At 49.9% G+C, this 17,893-nt stretch overlaps 1 protein-coding gene across 1 annotated transcript; it reads right to left on the reverse strand.

Annotated features, from left to right (window-relative positions):
* Nucleotides 1–2,078: 2,078 nt before the first annotated feature.
* Nucleotides 2,079–16,395, reverse strand: C3H8orf76 (chromosome 3 C8orf76 homolog). Its single transcript, XM_066372501.1, has 6 exons — nt 16,228–16,395; nt 14,708–14,803; nt 13,810–13,953; nt 9,490–9,941; nt 5,292–5,424; nt 2,079–2,404 (listed from the first exon to the last, which is right to left on the reverse strand). The coding sequence occupies exons 1-6, from the start codon at nt 16,342–16,344 to the stop codon at nt 2,207–2,209; spliced, it is 1,140 nt and encodes a 379-aa protein (XP_066228598.1). The 5' UTR covers nt 16,345–16,395; the 3' UTR covers nt 2,079–2,206.
* Between the last annotated feature and the right edge of the window lie 1,498 nt (nt 16,396–17,893).

A 17,893-nucleotide genomic window follows, 5' to 3' on the forward strand; every position in this document is an offset into this window, starting at 1 on the left:
TATTAACCTTTTGTGCAAATAAAGTAAGATGCTGGCCAATTACTTCAGCAATTCTTTTCAACACTTAGTGAGGGGGCCGGGTTCTGTGCCCCATGGATACAGGTATGAACAAGACAGTCCCAGTCCCCCGGCTGTACCAAGTTCAGAGTCTGTCATGGAAAACAAATAGCGATTGTGACACAGAGCAATGAAGGCCAGTGTGGGAGGCGAAGGGGAGAAGGACAGAGGACGGAGGCCCGCGCCACCTGGGAGAGACTCGGGGACGCTGACGCTCCGTCCTCACCTGAAAGCTGAACGTGAACCAGCTGCGTTATGGGGCCGGGGAGAGGTGCAGACTGAGCCGGGGAGAGGTGCAGACCGAGCCGGGGAGAGGTGCAGACCGAGCCGGGGAGAGGTGCAGACCGAGCCGGGGAGAGGTGCAGACCGAGCGGGGAGAGGTGCAGACCGAGCCGGGGAGAGGTGCAGACCGAGCCGGGGAGAGGTGCAGACCGAGCGGGGAGAGGTGCAGACCGAGCCGGGGAGAGGTGCAGACCGAGCCGGGGAGAGGTGCAGACCGAGCCGGGGAGAGGTGCAGACCGAGCCGCCTGAGGCGGAAGTTACTGCGCATTTAAAGGTGGGGAGCAGGGCCTGACCAGGCGGTGGCTCAGTGGATGGAGCGTCGGTCTGGAATGCCGAGGACCCAGGTTCGAGACCCCAAGAGCTCGCCAGCTTGAGAGCAAGGCTCACCAGCTTGAGCCCAAGGTCGCTGGCTCGAACAAGGGGTCACTCGGTCTGCTGTAGTCAAGGCACATGTGAGAAAGCAATCAATGTACAACAACTAAGGTGCCACAATGAAGAATTGATGCTTCTCATCTCTCTCCTTTCCTGTCTGTCTGTCCCTGTCTGTCCTTCTCTCTGTCACACACACAAAAAAAGGTGGGGGGCAGAAATGAATGTATAAGGAAGTGGAACAACAAATCAGTTTCTCTCTCCCTTTCTCTCTAAAATCAATAAATATTCAAAAAATTTTAATGAAAAAAACAAAGGTGGAGAGCAGGAGAAGACGAAGGCCTAGGTTGCCCACAATCCAGCTAGGGCTCTATCCGGAGGGCCATCAACACTTAGACCATAAACTCCATGATAACCGGTGTCTCCCTGGCGATCGCACAATGCGTGTCACCTAACAGGAGCTCAATAAAAGAATGTCAGTGACTCAGCGGATGGATGGAGGACAGTGGGGAGCTGTTGGGGGGTTTCCATACTTTTTACAGTTCCTAGAACTTGAAATGTCTATTAGTCAGTCTTCTGTTTTAGACATAAGTGACTCAATGTGCAACCTCTGCTCCCGCTCTCATTCTAAGGAGCGCTCAGAACAGAAAGTCAGACCGTGGTCTGCTCTGGGAGGGGCCTGGGAACGGGGCAGAGGGCAGGTGAGGCAGCAGGGAAATCCCGATGACGTCACGCTCTGTCCGGGCTGCCATTCTCTTCCCTCTGAAGAGGAAAACAAGCTTGTGGAGCCCTGTCTGCTGAGGTGTTTGGTATTATTAAATTCCACTTCTCTAAGGCAGCCTTCCCATCCCAGGCAATTCGAGGAGGAAGTGGCCCTCCGTATCTGATGATGATGTTACAGATACAGAGTATGATTAGAATTTGTGTGGCGGAAAGGACAGGGTAATCAATCGCCTGTAGACTGCTCCCTGCGCCCATCTGCGTCTCCCCCTTGGGACTTTGAGGCAAGAGGCAGTGACGCAAACCCACGCAGGTTATCCTGCAGGCTGAGCCGCCAATAATCAAGCCCCCTGCAGCATCTGTGAAAGTCACAGGCTAACCGGACCGGTCTGGTCAAGTCCCAGGGTCTTCCCTGACCCTGACACTGCCTTCATTTCAACAATCTTTGTCATTCCTCACGATTCTGAGCAAACAATGTGAACACTTATGCTGCTGGTTACATATAGTAACTATGACATCTGAGCCTCTTTGACAGCCTTCCCCAGCAGATAACTTCTAAAGGGGTGGGTAGGCCTAACGGAGGTGAATGGCAAAAGTCAAAAGACAACAAAAAATCAAGAAACTGAACACAGTAGAAAGAACCTGGGAGAGAAGCCATTTTTATAAAACATAAATAATTGTTTTTAATTCACTGTATTCCATGGCCAGCAGCGGAGTCCCTCTACAGTAAACAGGGACACTTAGCACAGCGCCGGGTGTTTTATTTCTAAAGGGACTACTAAGCGGAGATCCGTATCTGTGTGTGGGACTGGTTTTCAGAGGAACAGACGTGGTCCTTGATCTTTCTGAACCACTTGTCTTCAAATTCTTCCGACGACGCGACCACCAAGGCGGCCAGGGCTGCAGAGCCCACACACCTCACCTCGTTGTGAACCTCGTCTTTTATTTTTTCTGGGATGATATCTTCTCCCATAACCTGCAGGAGGAGGAGAAAAACCCTGGTAGTCTCCAGCGGAAAGGATTTCATACCAGCAGAACTACCGTAGCAGCCAGAGGACAATTCTAACAGTTCCAACACACTGAGAAGATGTTTGATCAGAAGCAGCGACCAGAGGGCCATGTGGGTAAAGCAGCATCCCACGTCTCTAGTCTCATCTTCCCTGAGTGAACAGATCAGCCAGTACTGGGGTGCTTGTCGGCCTCCAGGGACGCCGAGTCAGCCTGTGAGCCTCTTCCTCTCGTTCCTGGCGAGAACGCAGCTGTGAGTGGTTCTCCCTCCTTGCAAAATGACTGAGAAGCCGGGCTTGGCAGCACAGAACTGCTGGGGGTGGTGTGGGGGACACACAGATTCTTTCTCTTAGAAGTTATCCAAAGAAGCCAAAGGAAGTGGTGGGGCCCACCCTTTCCTGACCCCGAGACTCAGTCGGTCCAGAAACGTTACCATAGCAACCTCAGAGACCTAAGCAGCATGCCTGCCCTCTGAAGGCACAATACTGCTCCCTACTGGTCAGAACCAGGCTCAGATTCGCATTAGTTTCTCTGATAAAACACCCACAAAGACAAGACATGACATATTCTTGCTTTTGGGGGGGAGAGGGGCTAAGAGCTATCTATTTAAGCAATCATTTTATCTGAGGCCAGCTGAGGGACAAATGGCCACAGAACAGGACGTTCCAGGAAAGCTCCAAGGGGATGTGGACTTCGGCTGGTCTTCGCCGATGGGAACAGTCAGTACTGGGGAAGGGAAAACCCAGGACAAGTTCCTTAGACATGGGCAGAGCAGTCCAGTGGAAGCAGACTGTGTAAGGAACTACTAGGTCGTAAGTCTGGGGCTCTTCTCTGGGAGGCCTTGCACATTACTATCAAGGCCTTAAACGGGACCCGACCTCTGAGGTATGGATGGGGCCACATTTTAGTTTTAAGCAAGCAGGGAACATGGTCAAAGCGATGTTTGTTTTGTTTTAAAATTTACTTTTCAATTATAGTTGATATTCAATATTATTATCTATTAGTTTCAGGTGTAAAGCATAATGGTTAGATGATTATATAATTTGTAAGTGATCCCCTCCAATAATTCTAGCACCTAGCTGGCACCAGGCGTCGTTATCACAAGGGTACTGGCTCTGTTCCCCGTGCTGCACTCGACATCCCTGTGACTGCTCTGTAACTACCAATTAGTACTCCTTCCTCCCTCCCTCTTTCCACCCCGTCCTCAAAGCAATGATTTAAGATGAACTCAGCAGCAGTTTCAAGACAGGCCTGCGGGGAGAGTTAGGAAGCAAGGAGAAACAACAGGTCACGGCGCGAGTCGTGAGTCAGACACGAGGCGATAAGGACGACGGCTCGAGTGGCGGGAGAGGAGTGAACGGTGGGCCCTGAAGGAAGGGTGGGCTCGGCGCCCGGCGGGACGTGAGAACCGAGGGCGATGTGCCAGGTCCGGACAGAAATGGAATAGCAGATAGGATCAAAAGAGAACATGTGTCTACAATGAAGGGATGGTTCTCTTCACCTCCTGAGCTCCCTCTCAACAAGCGCTCGTGAGGGCAGAGTCCGCGCAGGCACTGCCCCGTGCTGGGCACTGGCCGGAGCCGGGGACTGTGCTATCACTTCACTTCAGACCCTGTGTCCTGCAGGGACAGAACAGTCGTCCCAGGTTAGTCCTCAGCAGGTAACTGGTCTGAGACGGGAGACAAGCTTGAGAAGGAGCAGAGACGCCGATCAGAGTGTGACCAACCCGGAGGTGTGAGTGTGGTCATGGCGTCTGCGGGAGAGGCAGGGAAGAGAGAACCCAGTGAGACCTCAGGGACACAGAGGGACCCGCGGAGTCCCAGAGGCAGGGGCGCCATCAGAAACACAGGAGGATAGCGGAGTGCAGCCTCTCGGAGCGCAGGGGCGAGGAAACCAGAGCGAGCCGCCCCCAGCGGCAGGTCTACAGAGACGTGAAGGCAGCAGCCCAGGGAAAGGCTACGGTGAGCACAGGCTAGAAGAGGCATCGGTGAGCACAGGCTAGAAGAGGCATCGGTGAGCACAGGCTAGAAGAGGCATCGGTGGCTGCCTGCGGCCCCAGGGAACGGCCCACAGGAAGGGGAAGGCTGACGGGGGCTCGGGACAGCAGACCAGAGCCTGGATCCCAGCACAGAGAACAGGAGTTCAGCGGGAGCTCAGCTTGGGGAAGGGAGAAAGGAGCGGGCAGTAGGTATTTCTTGAAAGCATGATGTTAGGACATATATGGAGAGAGTCATTCTCATAGGAAAACTCCCTGAGCAGTTGAGCTTCAATTATTTTTAAAGAGAGTACTTTAAAATCATGGATAATCTCCAAATGCCATTTTAGGACATTTCAACAGCATATTAAAAAGAAAAAAGCTTGTAAAGGTTTAAAAAAAAATTGCCATCTGAATGTGTCTGCAACCATCCGAGTAGTCAAAGGGTGGAGCAGACAGAAAGTGGACTTGTAGCTGGTGGGCCCTGCTTCTTGGGCAGCCAGACCTCTCTGCGGCTCACTCCCAGCCCTGCCTGTCCCACAGGCTGTTAGGAGGATGAATGGAGGAAAACACGTGCGCGAGTCTTGCACAAATGTCAACATTCACTCATTCATTTGTTCCGTACTCAGAAACCAGCTACCGGGCAACATGCTGTCCAAGCAGACAGGGACTCGCAAGCACCAGCCTGTACATGAAGATGCTGCAAGAGAAGGACGATGAGGAAGCCGTTTCCAGGAATGAAGTGACCAAAGGCACGTAAAGGGGGGACACAGAAGTCCTTTAGCGGATGAGACTTCACCTCGTTTCTTAAAACCTGGTATCGGAGCCGGGAAATATCCCTACGATGCCCGTTTCACGGAAACCCTCGGGTTGCACTCACCTCAGCCATCAGCAGCAACGTATCTTCTTTGAAGCTGAACCCTTTGATTTTATCTTCAATTTCCTGCTGGGTCTTTAAGTTCCTCTCCAAAGCGAAGGATGTTTGCTGAGACTGGGTGAGCTGAAGCAAAAGCCTGAAAAACAGAAAAGTCTCCAGAGTTGGTTCCTGAAAGGACAGCAGGGAGGAAATGTTCACACTCAGCAAGGCGTCAGCGGGGCAAGCCTGCTGGGCCGAAGGCAGGCACTCACCCTCGTAGGAATCCCTGAGCTTCTTCCTCTGACCAAAGGGTCCAGCTTTACACTGGAGGGTCATCATTTGCAAAGACCAAAGCTTCTCAAAGACATCACTAGAGAGCAAGCCCTCAAAGGGCTTCTTGTAGAAATCCAGCAAAAGCAATGTGGAGAGAGAAGGTCCAGCCTCCCGGCCAGAGGCTCCTCCCCCAGACTCATCGGGACGTGTTCCTTTGCAGTCGGTGCTCGGTGACCCTTCCATGTCCCCGCACCCACTGCACCTTGACCTCCAGGACTAGTAGGCTCTCTAGCTCACTTCAATTTCCCAGAGCGGGGCTAAATCTTTGAGGACCCTCCAATGACCACTTTGCAACTTCTTCACCACTAACTTCCCTGTCATGACCAAAATCTGGTTCCCTATCTGACCAGGCGGTGGCTCAGTGGTTAGAGCATCGGACTGGGACGCGGAGGACCCAGGTTCAAAACCTCGAGGTCACCGGCTTGAGCGCAGGCTCATCTGGTTTGAGCAAGGCTCACCGGCTTGAGCCCAAGGTTGCTGGCTTGAGAAAGGGGTCACTCAGTCTGCTATAGCCCCCCAGTCAAGGCACATATGAGAGAGCAATCAATGAACAACTAAGGTGCTGCAACGAAGAATTGATGCTTCTCATCTCTCTCCCTTCCTTTCTGTGCCTATCTATCCCTCTCTTGGTCTCTCAAAAAAACAAACAAAAACAACCCTGGTCCCCTTTGCCGCCTCTCCCTGGTCCTCACTGGCACCATCACTGTTGTCTTAAAAACTGAATGGGTAGGCACCACACACCCCTGCAGGCACCGCGGGACCCTGGTGAGTGAAACAGACAGGTTCCTGCTCCAGGATGGGAGGACAGCGATCACCAATGGTAAGACAAACGCAGTGGTGCATGCTGGGAAACCGATGCGTGTCTACCTGGGATGGCGCAGCGGGTGACGGCTCTTCTGAGCTACCCCACAGGCCGCGGCCTAAAGGAGGAGGAGCCAGCTTCAAGAACATCTGGGGAAGAGGACTCAGACACAAGATGTCTGATGTGTGTGTGAGAATCACAAAGATCCCTGTGGGAGGTACACAGCCAAGGAGAAAGAAACTGTAGCAAACGAGGAGGAGAAGAAAGGCAGGGCCGACTCCCAGAAGACCTCACAGGCGGTGGAAGGAAATGTGGAATTTATGTGAGAGCGATGGGTTGTCACTGGTGAGTTTTATGCAAGAACCCGACCCAATTCACATTCGCCCTGTTTTCATTCCACCCTATCTGCATCACCCGGCTTCTGGAAGCACTTACGTTTCTGACCCCTTCTCCGTACCTGCTTTCTCCCTCTTGTTCCTGAAATCACTTGAAAATACAGCTTTCGCTTGCTCCTTCCGGTTCATGTTAATTCACCCCTCAACTCTCTGCAACGTCAACCCATCACTAAGGAGACTGCCTTCTCAGATGACCTCCTCCCTCTCAAATCCTCTTCTCATAGTGATCCCGCCCGACGCCCACTGCCACCTGATTGCGGATCTCTCTCCCCAAACTCCTTATCTCCGGCCCCTGTCTGAGCTCACCCTGCATCTGTCCTGCAGGCACCTGACTCCACACATCAAACCTGCAGTCACCTGCACCGTCAACGTGCTCTCTTCTTCCTCCCGTGTCCTGTCTCGGTGAAAGGCACCCCTCCCCCCCATCCAGAGTCCACCCCTCCGTCCTCCCCTCCTCACCCCACCCTTTCCACACCAGGCTGGTCACCAAGTCCTGACTATTCTATCCTTCAGTGACATCCATTTTCTTTCTTTTTTTTCTTTTTTTTAATATTTCTGAAGTGAGAAGCGGAGAGCCAGAGAGACAGACTCCCACATGCGCCCAACTGGGATCCACCTGGCAAGCCCGCTAGGGGGTGATGCTCTGCCCATCTGGGCTGTTGCTCCATTGCAACCAGAGCCATTCTAGCACGTGAGGTGAAGGCCATGGAGCCATCCTCAGCACCTGGGCCAACTTTGCTCCAATGGAGCCTTGGCTGCGGGAGGGGAAGAGAGAGATAGAGAGGAAGGAGAGGAGGAAGGGTGGAAAAGCAGATGGGCGCTTCCTCTGTGTGCCCTGGTCGGGAATTGAACCTGGGACTTCCACACACCGGGCTGACGCTCTACCACTGAGCCAACTGGCCAGGGCCCCATGGCCTTTTTAATTACCACTGTGCTGTCCCCCGGTCAGGTCCTCACCACCATCCACCCACTACTCCACAGTCCCACATCCTTCACTGGTGTCCCTAGCTCCAAACTCCTTCTGCCAATACGTCCTCCCAACCACCGGACCTCTCTCTTGAGGTCACAGCACCACTTCAACATTTAAAACCTTCAAATACTCTTCGGGCCTTCAGCATGAGGACCAGACTCTTTAAGATGACATTTAACATCTTGTGCCACTACAATGGAAGCAACAGAAGTACATTTAAAACCCAGTGCTGACCCCGTGCTGTGCACAGCCGTGAGTGTGTCAGTGATTTGAACTCTCACGCCCCACAAAGGAGGTACTCTCCCCCCATTCCTCCACCTGTCGAGATGAGGGACCTGGAGATCAGAGTCTGTGCAAGGTCAGACAGCTAGGAGTCCAGACTCACTGCTCAATGACAACAAGGTATCAGGTTCCTTAAGCGCAGGTCCAACTCCCAAGTCCTGCCTCCTGCGTAACTGTGCCCACCACGCTGGCCCCGTGGGCTACAGCCGCCTCTCGAGCTCACACCAGTGCTGTTCTCACCACCACACCATGTGACAACACTGCCACACCCCTCCAGCCCCTGGGCTGTGCTCTTTCTATCCCTCCTTGTGTGGGGAAGAATCCGTGGTGACAGCATAGCGTTCTGGGAAGAACACAGTCTGGAGTCAGAAACCCGGGTGCAAATCCTGCCAGCACTCGAGCTGTGCCACCCTGGCATGACTCTAAATTAGCTTCCTACCCACCCCCACGTGGTGAGGATTCGCGTGCAATCGTGCATGCAAAGCCTCCAGGACACAGGGATCTACACAAGGGACAGATGCTCCCAGGACACTCAGCAGAAGCGCCATTCCCTCCGGAAGGCTCCCTCCCCCTGCTGCACGAAAGGAACGGCTCCCAGGGGCCAGTCTGCAGAGTTCAGCTCACGCCACTGGCTGGTGTCTATGCTGCTGGTCGCTGACTCTACGTAGATGTCCCTCGATACAGTGAGGCCCGCAAGGAGGGACTCTCCTAACGACCTCTATGATCCCAGCACGTGCCTGGGGCACAGCAGTAACTCCATGTACCTCCGAATTACAGTGACATGGCCAACACTAAATAAACAGCTGGACAGTCTGGAATCGGCCACATAGACAGCATTCTCAGTGAGTGTCACTGTTAATCGACATTTCTTGAATGCTCCAGAGTTAAAAAAGGGAAACAACTCTATGTTCTTTGCTATCATCTGAGACTTGTGAGAGTCTGTTACTCTCATAAATTACAGAACTAGTGAGTGTACATTCCCCCTTTCCCTTAAACTCTTATACCATATGAATTCAAAGTGTCTGGAGCCACTGACCATGGGAATTCTCTGCAGAACAGATGAAACATGATGCTTAGTCACATTGTAAACAGTGACTCAAACATCGGAGCAGATGCAGTTCTTCAGATTTCTGTGGAACACAAGTGAAAAGCTCCCCCTTTGTCACCATTCCTACATTTTTCTTAATTTCAATGCTGCCCATTTTAAATTTTTATCTTGAGGGATGTTACAGGTTGTATTCTTGAGCCAATAGAGTTTGGTTTCTAGATCTTACATACTAAAAAAGACATGTGTCTGTCTAGACCTCCAGAAAATCTCAACAACATACATACACCAATTGTGTAGCCTAGAACTTTCGAAAGTTAAAATTAGAAAAACAGGCGCTTTATCCCGGGCTCAGCGTCGTGCGCTCGGTTCAGCCCAGCCCGCCGTCCGTTTACCTGGTGCGTATGAAGGACGCACAAGCTTTCGTCCGCGGCTCCAGCCACACGGCTTGTCTCTTTGCTGCCACAGGGTCCTGAATATCATTAAGCGCCTTTTCACTCTCGTGGTTATCACTGCCGCTTGCTTCCCCAGAAAACACAGAGCTCTCGGGCCGCGTCTCAGGGGAACACAAAAGGCAGTCTTTCCCCGAGTGTGGAAGGGAGTGGACAGTTTTGTCACGTGAGGTGAAACCGTGTCTGTGAGGTGAGGCAGAGGCCGCCGAGGGAGCTGGCCCCAGCGCCAGGTAAGCCTCTGCCAGTCTGCCCCAGTTCCAGGGATGAAAAGGGTGCAAAGAGATCAGCTTCTGGAGGCAGCCGAGGGAGCCCTCCACGTCCCGCGCGCTGGAGCAGACCGCGAGCTGCAGGTCCAGCACGGTCGTCAGATGGTCTGTGTTGGTTGCTTTCATTTCCTAAGGAGAGAAAAAAAAGAAAAGAGCTAAACCCTTGAACCGCAGAATGATTTCTATATAAAAAAGGAGATTCCTAATACCAGGTTGTTGTTGTGATAAATCAGAAGCACCCTTCAGCAGCTACACAAGTAGGGCGAACGAAGTATTTTTCAATAGCTCTCAGGTTGAAACCGTAAACCTAGAGAAACAGAGGCTGCCCAGCAAAATAAGCACCAGTCATTCCCAAACGACCTCCTGTCATAACAATAACGCAGTTCATGTGACAGTGGTCTGACAAAGCTCAGTATCAGAAATATAAATGCCAGTTTTGTTTTGTTTTTTCAGTTTTTATTACAATCTTTATTGTCTTTAGCCAGACAGCTGAAAGGCCCACGCCAACATTTTTATACCCTGGGCTAATGGCTCCATTTGAATAGTCCCGGCTTCCTAAAGATCCAAATGGCAATTTCCTTGAGTAATCGAGTGAACTCTAGGTCCAGATTTTCCTTGGCTTAGACATCCTAAGCAGGACTGTCGTGAAGTTCTGCGTTGCATCTTGACACATGGTAATTGAATCCAAACGCCTCGCCTCCTATCTGCGACCAAGGCCAGACATTTTTGGCTGGAGGGGGTGCTTGGTTTCCTTCTGATCAGAAAATCCTTTTCAAGTCTCCTTAACCAGACCGCCTCTCACCTAACCTGCCATATGGCACAGGCCCTGCGGCTGAGGGAAGCACGCCTTCTTTTTCCAAGTTCATGTCTGTGCAGACTGAATGACCTTCCAGTTGACCTGAAGTCAAAGGAAAACCTGGCTGTCTGGCACCCACACCAAGCTGCTGCCGAGAACGGCACCAAGTGACAACAGGTAGGAGCAAAACTGCCTGGAGGGCAGCCGAAGACACGGGCGCCCAGCGAGCCAAAGCTTGGGGAGGGTTCTCAGGGGTCACAGGTTGAATGACAAGACGAAATCAAGTCCCACCCATGTCGTTGTCACTGTGTATTCCCAATGACAGAACTTATCTGGTTTCATTATTACTCCTGTTTAGTACTCTGCCCTTTCCAACAAACCATGAACTTCCAGAAGGGTTTCTGTCCAACGCTGAATTCCCAGCGCCGCACCCCAGACTGACGTGCAACGCCTGCTGAGTGATGCCTCTTCGGGTCTTACATTTGTATACGGAAAGTGTCGTGTAGACCGGCTAGAACAAATGCCACCTCTCTTCTTCAGCCAGTCTGTAGTGCTTTCTACTGTTTGAGAACATGATTTCACTCATATGTGGGATATAAAACTGAAAGAAATAAGTGAACAAACAAAAGAAACAAACAAAAACGCGTAGACAGACAGTGTAGGTGCTCTGCCAGCCACGAGGGTGGGTGCCGGGGGGAGGGGGATGGGAGGGTGAAGGGGGTCAAATACAAGGTGACAATGGTGACAGGAGATGATCTGACTTTGGGTGGTGGGCACACAATGCAATATACAGGTCATGTACTATAGAAATGTACACTTGAAACCTATAAAATCTTATTAACCAATGTCACCCCAATAAATTCATTTTCACTCTTTATTGAATTTGTTGGGGTGACATTGGTTAATAAAATTACATAGGTTTTCATGTGTCCAAGTCTATAATATATCATCTGTCTATGGTATGTTCATCACCCCAAGTATTTTAATTAAAAAAAAAAAAGAAGACATTCTATTACTAATTTTATTTCAAAGTCATTAAGAAGAGAGATGAATACATTTCAATAGAAGTGAGCACAAAAATGCTCATATCCGGATGAGCCCTCAGGACTAGCTGTCTATTTTGTTCAGTGCTGTCTACTGACCTGTCCCCCTACAGAACGTGAGGGGACAGGCCTGACCTGTGGTGGCGCAGTGGATAAAGCCTCGACCTGGAAATGCTAAGGTCGCCGGTTCGAAACCCTGGGCTTGCCTGGTCAAGGCCCATATGGGAGTTGATGCTTCCAGATCCTTCCCCCTTCTATCTCTCTGTCTCTTCTCTCTCTCTCTCTCTCTCTCTCTCTGTCTCTCCCTCTCCTCTCTAAAATGAATAAATAAAAAAAAAATTAAAAAAAAAAAAAAAGAACGTGAGGGGACAATAACCACTGAGACGAAACACAGAAATGAACCAGAGCTAATCACAAAAGAAGAGGAACTGCAGGTAAGGAAAACAATTTAAAAACAAAACAAAGCATGTGGCACCAGGACTGGGGACCATGCAAATAGGCAGCATCAGTGAGATCACGTGAGGAGACCCAGAGGAAGGATGATACCCATGACCCACGCTGCCCGTCCCCTTCCCCAACAGCCCTTCCTGACGTCCCCTCTCCCAACAGCCCTTCCTGATGGGGTGGCCAGGGCCTGATGATGATTCTCAGAGTCCTGACAGAGGGTCAAAGATAGTCTGACTGGTCTTCCTCTCGCCTGGTAACCACCCAAGCATCTGCAGACTGGCAACAGATCTTTCTCTGATTCCCAGAAACGGAGACTGACAAAGCTAGAAGGAGCCACAGAGCTAAGCCGCCCCCGACACTAAAGAAGCTGCCGGGGCCTTCAGTGGCCCAGGCAAGGAGGCCAGAGCACACCAGTGATGCGCAAGACTGATTCGCAAGATGTGAGGAAGACAGCGGTGGCAGGAAAGCAGAACAGCAACGAAGGAACGGGGGACTGATGTCTAGAAAAAGGTCCCCAAGGGCCAAAGTTGCCGTTAGTCTGCAGATCAGGGAGACGAGGATGAACGTTTCAATCCTACCAAGTTCACTTTTCAAGTCATGGGCTTCCTTAACAGGGTATTCTTAGCTTCCGGCTAAAGAGTTAACCCACAGTAGCAATAACCAGAGGGAAAGGGGTGGGCGAGGCGGGGGTGGGGGTGGGGACAAAGGCACAGGAGGCGCACCACACAGTGAGCAGACGGTGTTACATTGAGTTGTGCACTGGAAACCTGTATGGTTTTGTGAACCAATGTCATCCCAATACATTCAATCAATAAAAAAGAAGAAAAGAAAAAAGAACTCACAATTAGTAAAGGAGAGAAAAAGAAAGAAGAAAATGCAGCTATTTTCCCTGTTCTGGAGACAATGACTCCGAGGTTTCCTCTGACTGCAGGAGGCCGAGGTCCCATTCAGTGGACCCCTCAGAAGCAAACGGGGACTTTCTCTTAGCAGGCAAGGGGGCAGCTCGGTGGCACACTCACTGAGGCTGACCTCTGGGCAACTAGATGGCAGGGGTCAAGGTCGCTGACATGGCGCCTGGTCAGTTCCCTGTGAGGAAGAAAACTGGCCCTCTGTAAACTAGGATTGTCTGCCTCAGACCAAGCCCCGCAGAGCATTTACACAAATAACCAGAGGGGTAAACCATAAATGCTTCCATTTGAAAACAAAAACAAACAATCTAGAATGGCAGGCAATTGCTTTTCTTTATCCCTTGAGAAAAATTCTGCATATTCCATTTAAGAAAAAAGGTATTAGTAAAGGTTGGCTTTGGATGCTATTTAGTCATGTTTTGGTAACTGTTTTCCCTCTTCACAAAAGTAACACGCGTTCATTGGAGAAAATTTGAAAAATAAAATCTAAAGAAGAAAACAAATCACTGGTAATGCTTCCACTCAGTATTTCTTCCGAACAAGAGTAAAACCTTTGCAAATGAGGTTTTCAGGCAAGGAAGAATTTTGAGCATGATACAGGAAAAAATACCACAAGAAAATGATTATGTCTAGAGCTCCAAACTATTCATCATAATAAAGTCCTTCCACCGCCAACGATTTTCTTCTGCTTCTCCAAAATCACATATTTTGCTGTTAGCAGGAAGTTGGCTTTTGTGTTGTAATTTAGAAACTATTCAACCATCCTAGGAAAACAAAGGAAAATAAGCAATGAAACCACTCACTAAGTTGGCAGCAATCTCCAGAGCTTCCGCGTGCCGTCCCAGGTGAACGAGACACCGAGCCTGGCCTTCCTGGACATCTCTCTTCATGGCGAAATTTGTAGGTGGCAATTTTTCAGAGATACCGGAATACTCCTGCAGTGCTTTCTGGCAATTATTTGTTAAGTAGAGGAAATAAAGAGAAAGAATGAAAAGAAAGGTGGAAAACATAGCAGAAAAAAAGGATTCCGTTATAGGGATGACTTTTTTTCCTAGGTAGAAGGTAATGTCATCACTGACCCCTATAATGAGCTAAGGAAGACTTAAGGATTTCAGTCAGTACCATTCTTCCAAAAGGCAGAGAAGAAATGGTTGGAGAACACAATCACTACTACCATGGGAAACACTGTAGTAGCAGGAGGAATATTCTGGAGCCAAACAGACCAGGGTTGGAGCCCCGGTTTTGCCACTAACTTGCTAGCTATATAACTTTTTCATCAACAGAATTACGAAGATAATATGAGATCTATTTGTAAAGCTGGTACCTAGTTGTTAGTTCCTCCTCTTTTCTTACATGTTGCGGTGCTCTGCTTCTCTGGTGCCATGAGATATCTGTCCAGCACATAATGGCTCACAAATTGGCTCCCACATAACGAGATACAAAGCCTGGAGAAACTGACTTACAAGGAGCCCCCAAAGATCCCTATATTGGAGTTATAAGAAACTAAACAAGTTACATAGAGCCTCATAGAAAAGGACAGAAACTTGGGGTTCTAAGATTACAAACACGGATCACAGAAGATTAAATTCATCTTCACAAACAACACATTCATAACTTAGTAGCCTCGTATTTCAGTATGCCATAACTTATAGAACAGAAGACGATTTCAAATAGCGTGATCTTACACATATTGACTTCTACCTGATACTCTTGCCGTCTGTAGGCCAGGTCCCCTCTGAATTTCTTGATAGTTAGTGCTTCAACATCATCACTGCTCTCCGTTTCCTCACAAAACCACTAGAAATTGGGAAAACAGCACATTACAGAGTGAAGCTATGCTCTCCCACTTCAGACTCAGAAGTATTTCCCACAAATAAACGATTAACCCTTTGAGTAGTACAAACATTCATGTCTGTCCTTGTGCCTCCTGACCATCCAGAGTACAATCGTACAAAATTTTTATTTTAAAAATATGAAAGGCGGCCCTGGCTGGTTGGCTCAGTGGTAGAGTGTTGGCCTAGCATGTGGAAGTCCCGGGTTCGATTTCCAGCCAGGGCACACAGGAGAAGCGCCCATCTGCTTCTCCACCCCTCCCCCTCTCCTTCCTCTCTGTCTCTCTTTTCCTCTCCCTCAGCCAAGGCTCCATTGGAACAAAGTTGGCCCGGGTGCTGAGGATGGCTCCATGACCTCTGCCTCAGGCACTAGAATGGCTCTGGATGCAACGGAGCAATGGCCCAGATGAGTAGAGCATTGCTCCCTGTTGGGCATGCCGGGTGGATCCCGGTCAGGCACATGCGGGAGTCCATCTGCATCCCCACTTCTCACTTCAGGAAAATACAAAATATATATATATATTTTTTCAATTACAGTGGACATTCAATATTATCTCATTTCACCCTCCTAATAACACAGTGAGCCAGCATATATTATCTTTCCCAAATGACAAATAAGAAACTGACACCTTGCAAGGCGAGGGGTAAATAAAGCCACTGGTATCCAAGGGTCCTCTGGCAGACCCAAGGCTTTTAGTGCTGTAACATGACTTCCAAGCCATTCTGTTCTGAGTTTACATGATCAAGTACTAACTTCTGAAAGACTGCATGTGGTAAGGAGAAAATGTAAGTGAAATAAAACAAAATACAATTCTGTAATTACTGGGTGCCCAACACCTGTCAGTACAGTGGTTGTAAGGAAAAACGAGACAATGCATATGCAAAAGAACCCAGCACAGTGCCTGGAACAGGTAAGGTTTTGACAAAGAATAGCAGGGTTGGTGAGATGAGATGTACACACCTGAAATACCACTGACCCTCAAAACTACACGAGTTTGAACAGCGTGGGTCCACTCACACATGGATTTTCTTCAATAAACACTGTAGTAAATGTATTTTCTCTTATGATTTTATTAACATTTTTCTCTAGCTTATTAAATGGTATGAGACAGATTATAATACAGATAACATACAAAATACCTATGTGTCAATAGACTGTTGATGCTACCGGTAAGGTTCTGATCAACAGTAGGCTATTAGTAGTTAAGTTTTGGGGTAGTCCAAAGTTATACAGCCCTACCTCGCAGGGGTTAGAGACGGGGGAGGCCAGGGTGGGCACAAGCACATCCCCGGGAGGCTGCAGGTGCTCGTGCCGGGACCCAGGGAAGACGAGGCCAGGGGACCAGGGCAGGACTGGGGGCCGGGGAGACAGGAGGCCCGCCCGCCTACCTGCGGCTCACACTGCTTGGCGCGGTAGAAGGTCAGCGGTCCCGGGCGCCGCTCCCGCTTCTCTTCGAACACAGATTCCTCGAACTCGCCGCCGAGCAACCAGCACCCGGTCTCCATAGCGCGCCTACGCCAGGTGCATCAAGAGCAGGCGGTGCCTAGATCGGTACCCACGTGCACACTAACACGGAAGGGGCGGGGCCGTAAGGCCCAGAGCGCGGCATACTGGGATTTGTAGTCTCTGGGAGGACCAAACCGAGGCTTGGCCGGCTGCAGGTTGGGAGCCCTTGGTGAGCTGAGGGTTTTTCTCATCTGACTCACGAACTGATCGAACTCGACGACAGAGTTTGACTTCTCGGTGTCAGGAGATGGACAGAGCGTTCCTTTTATGCACCCATCAAAAAAGCACTGGCCCCAGGCTAGCAGTTTAAAACGGATAGGTACAAACTTTTTCACTTCTGAGGATATTCCTGCCACTGTGGTAAGAACTTTTTTTGCACTTTATGTCCTTTCCTTATGAAAGGCGTAGTGATTCCCATTTTGCAAACTAACATATCGGGCTTACAGAGGTTAAGTAACTTGCTCAGGATCAATTATTACGTGATAAGAGCTGGGAAATAAATGAGTCAGTATTCCCCGTGTCTCTGGAGAAGAGACACCACTAATAACAAAGACCAGCATAATTCACGCGTTTATAAAACAAAAGGTACAGAGATTTACTCTGGGTCCTAGATCAGGGAGCATGAATTCTTCCTGGAGAAAACACCAAATCCCAGCATTCCAAGACTAATATTTACTAGCATTCTTATACTTTCAAGACGTTCCCTGAGACCAGGAAGCGGAGAGGGTTAACCAAATACCAGCCAGGATCGCCCAGCACAGTATTATTACGCCATATTGCACAGCAGGTGACAGACCTGGAGCTTTTCTCTGGTTTTCCTCCTATTGGTCCTCGTCTCACTAGTTCCTCTCCCACCATTTGTCTTCCAGGGCCCTTTCTGCAACACGATTTTCTACTGCACACACTCACCCTAGCCTAGGGGAACCTAGTCCACTGGCCCATCCTAACTGAATAGTGCTGTCCGGCCAGGCTGAGCCTCTCTGGAATCGGCCTCTCCGCCCCGTCCTACAACCTTTCCTCCCCTTCCCAGGTACCACCTCACCATTTCTTTTCCCAGTGCCCTCCATCTCGCTGGCTCCCTGGTAGCCTCCCCGACCCCCATGTCTGGGTTGCGTGGCCCGTGTCTGGGTTCACGTAGCACTGCGTGCTGCTCCCTGACAGGGCCTTCTCATTTTCTACAGCTGTCCTCTGCCCACTTGCCCGTCACCCTCAGGAAACTGCGAACTCCTTCTAGGCAGGGACATCTTTCTGTCTAGCACCCAGCACAGCCTCTGGCACCCAGTAGGCCTTCACTCCACCTTTGTCGAATGCGTTAAGCATTACACTGTTTGCGTGTGAATCCTCTCCCTCTATACCCTACACTCCTTAGGGCAGCGATTTTCAACCAGTGGGCTGCAAGAATTTTTAAAGCATGCCATACCTGACTAGTCAGGGGCACTGACAACAGCAGACACAATAGCTGCCAGGTGTGAATGCCCTATCTTGAACCAGAAATATATAGCTCATATAATAGAGTTGCATCTTTTTTTTTTAATTTACTTATTTTTA

Source organism: Saccopteryx leptura, chromosome 3, assembly GCF_036850995.1.
Source record: "Saccopteryx leptura isolate mSacLep1 chromosome 3, mSacLep1_pri_phased_curated, whole genome shotgun sequence".
Classification (NCBI taxonomy): Eukaryota; Metazoa; Chordata; class Mammalia; order Chiroptera; family Emballonuridae; genus Saccopteryx; species Saccopteryx leptura.

Coding starts and splice junctions, on each gene's coding strand:
- C3H8orf76 (XM_066372501.1), bottom strand. CDS start 16,344: ATGGAGACCGGGTGCTGGTTGCTCGGCGGCGAGTTCGAGGAATCTGTG. Junction 14,804..16,227: donor CCAAGCAGTGTGAGCCGCAG/GTAGGCGGGCGG, acceptor CCCAATTTCTAG/TGGTTTTGTGAGGAAACGGA. Junction 9,942..13,809: donor TGGAGATTGCTGCCAACTTA/GTGAGTGGTTTC, acceptor TTCTCTCCTTAG/GAAATGAAAGCAACCAACAC.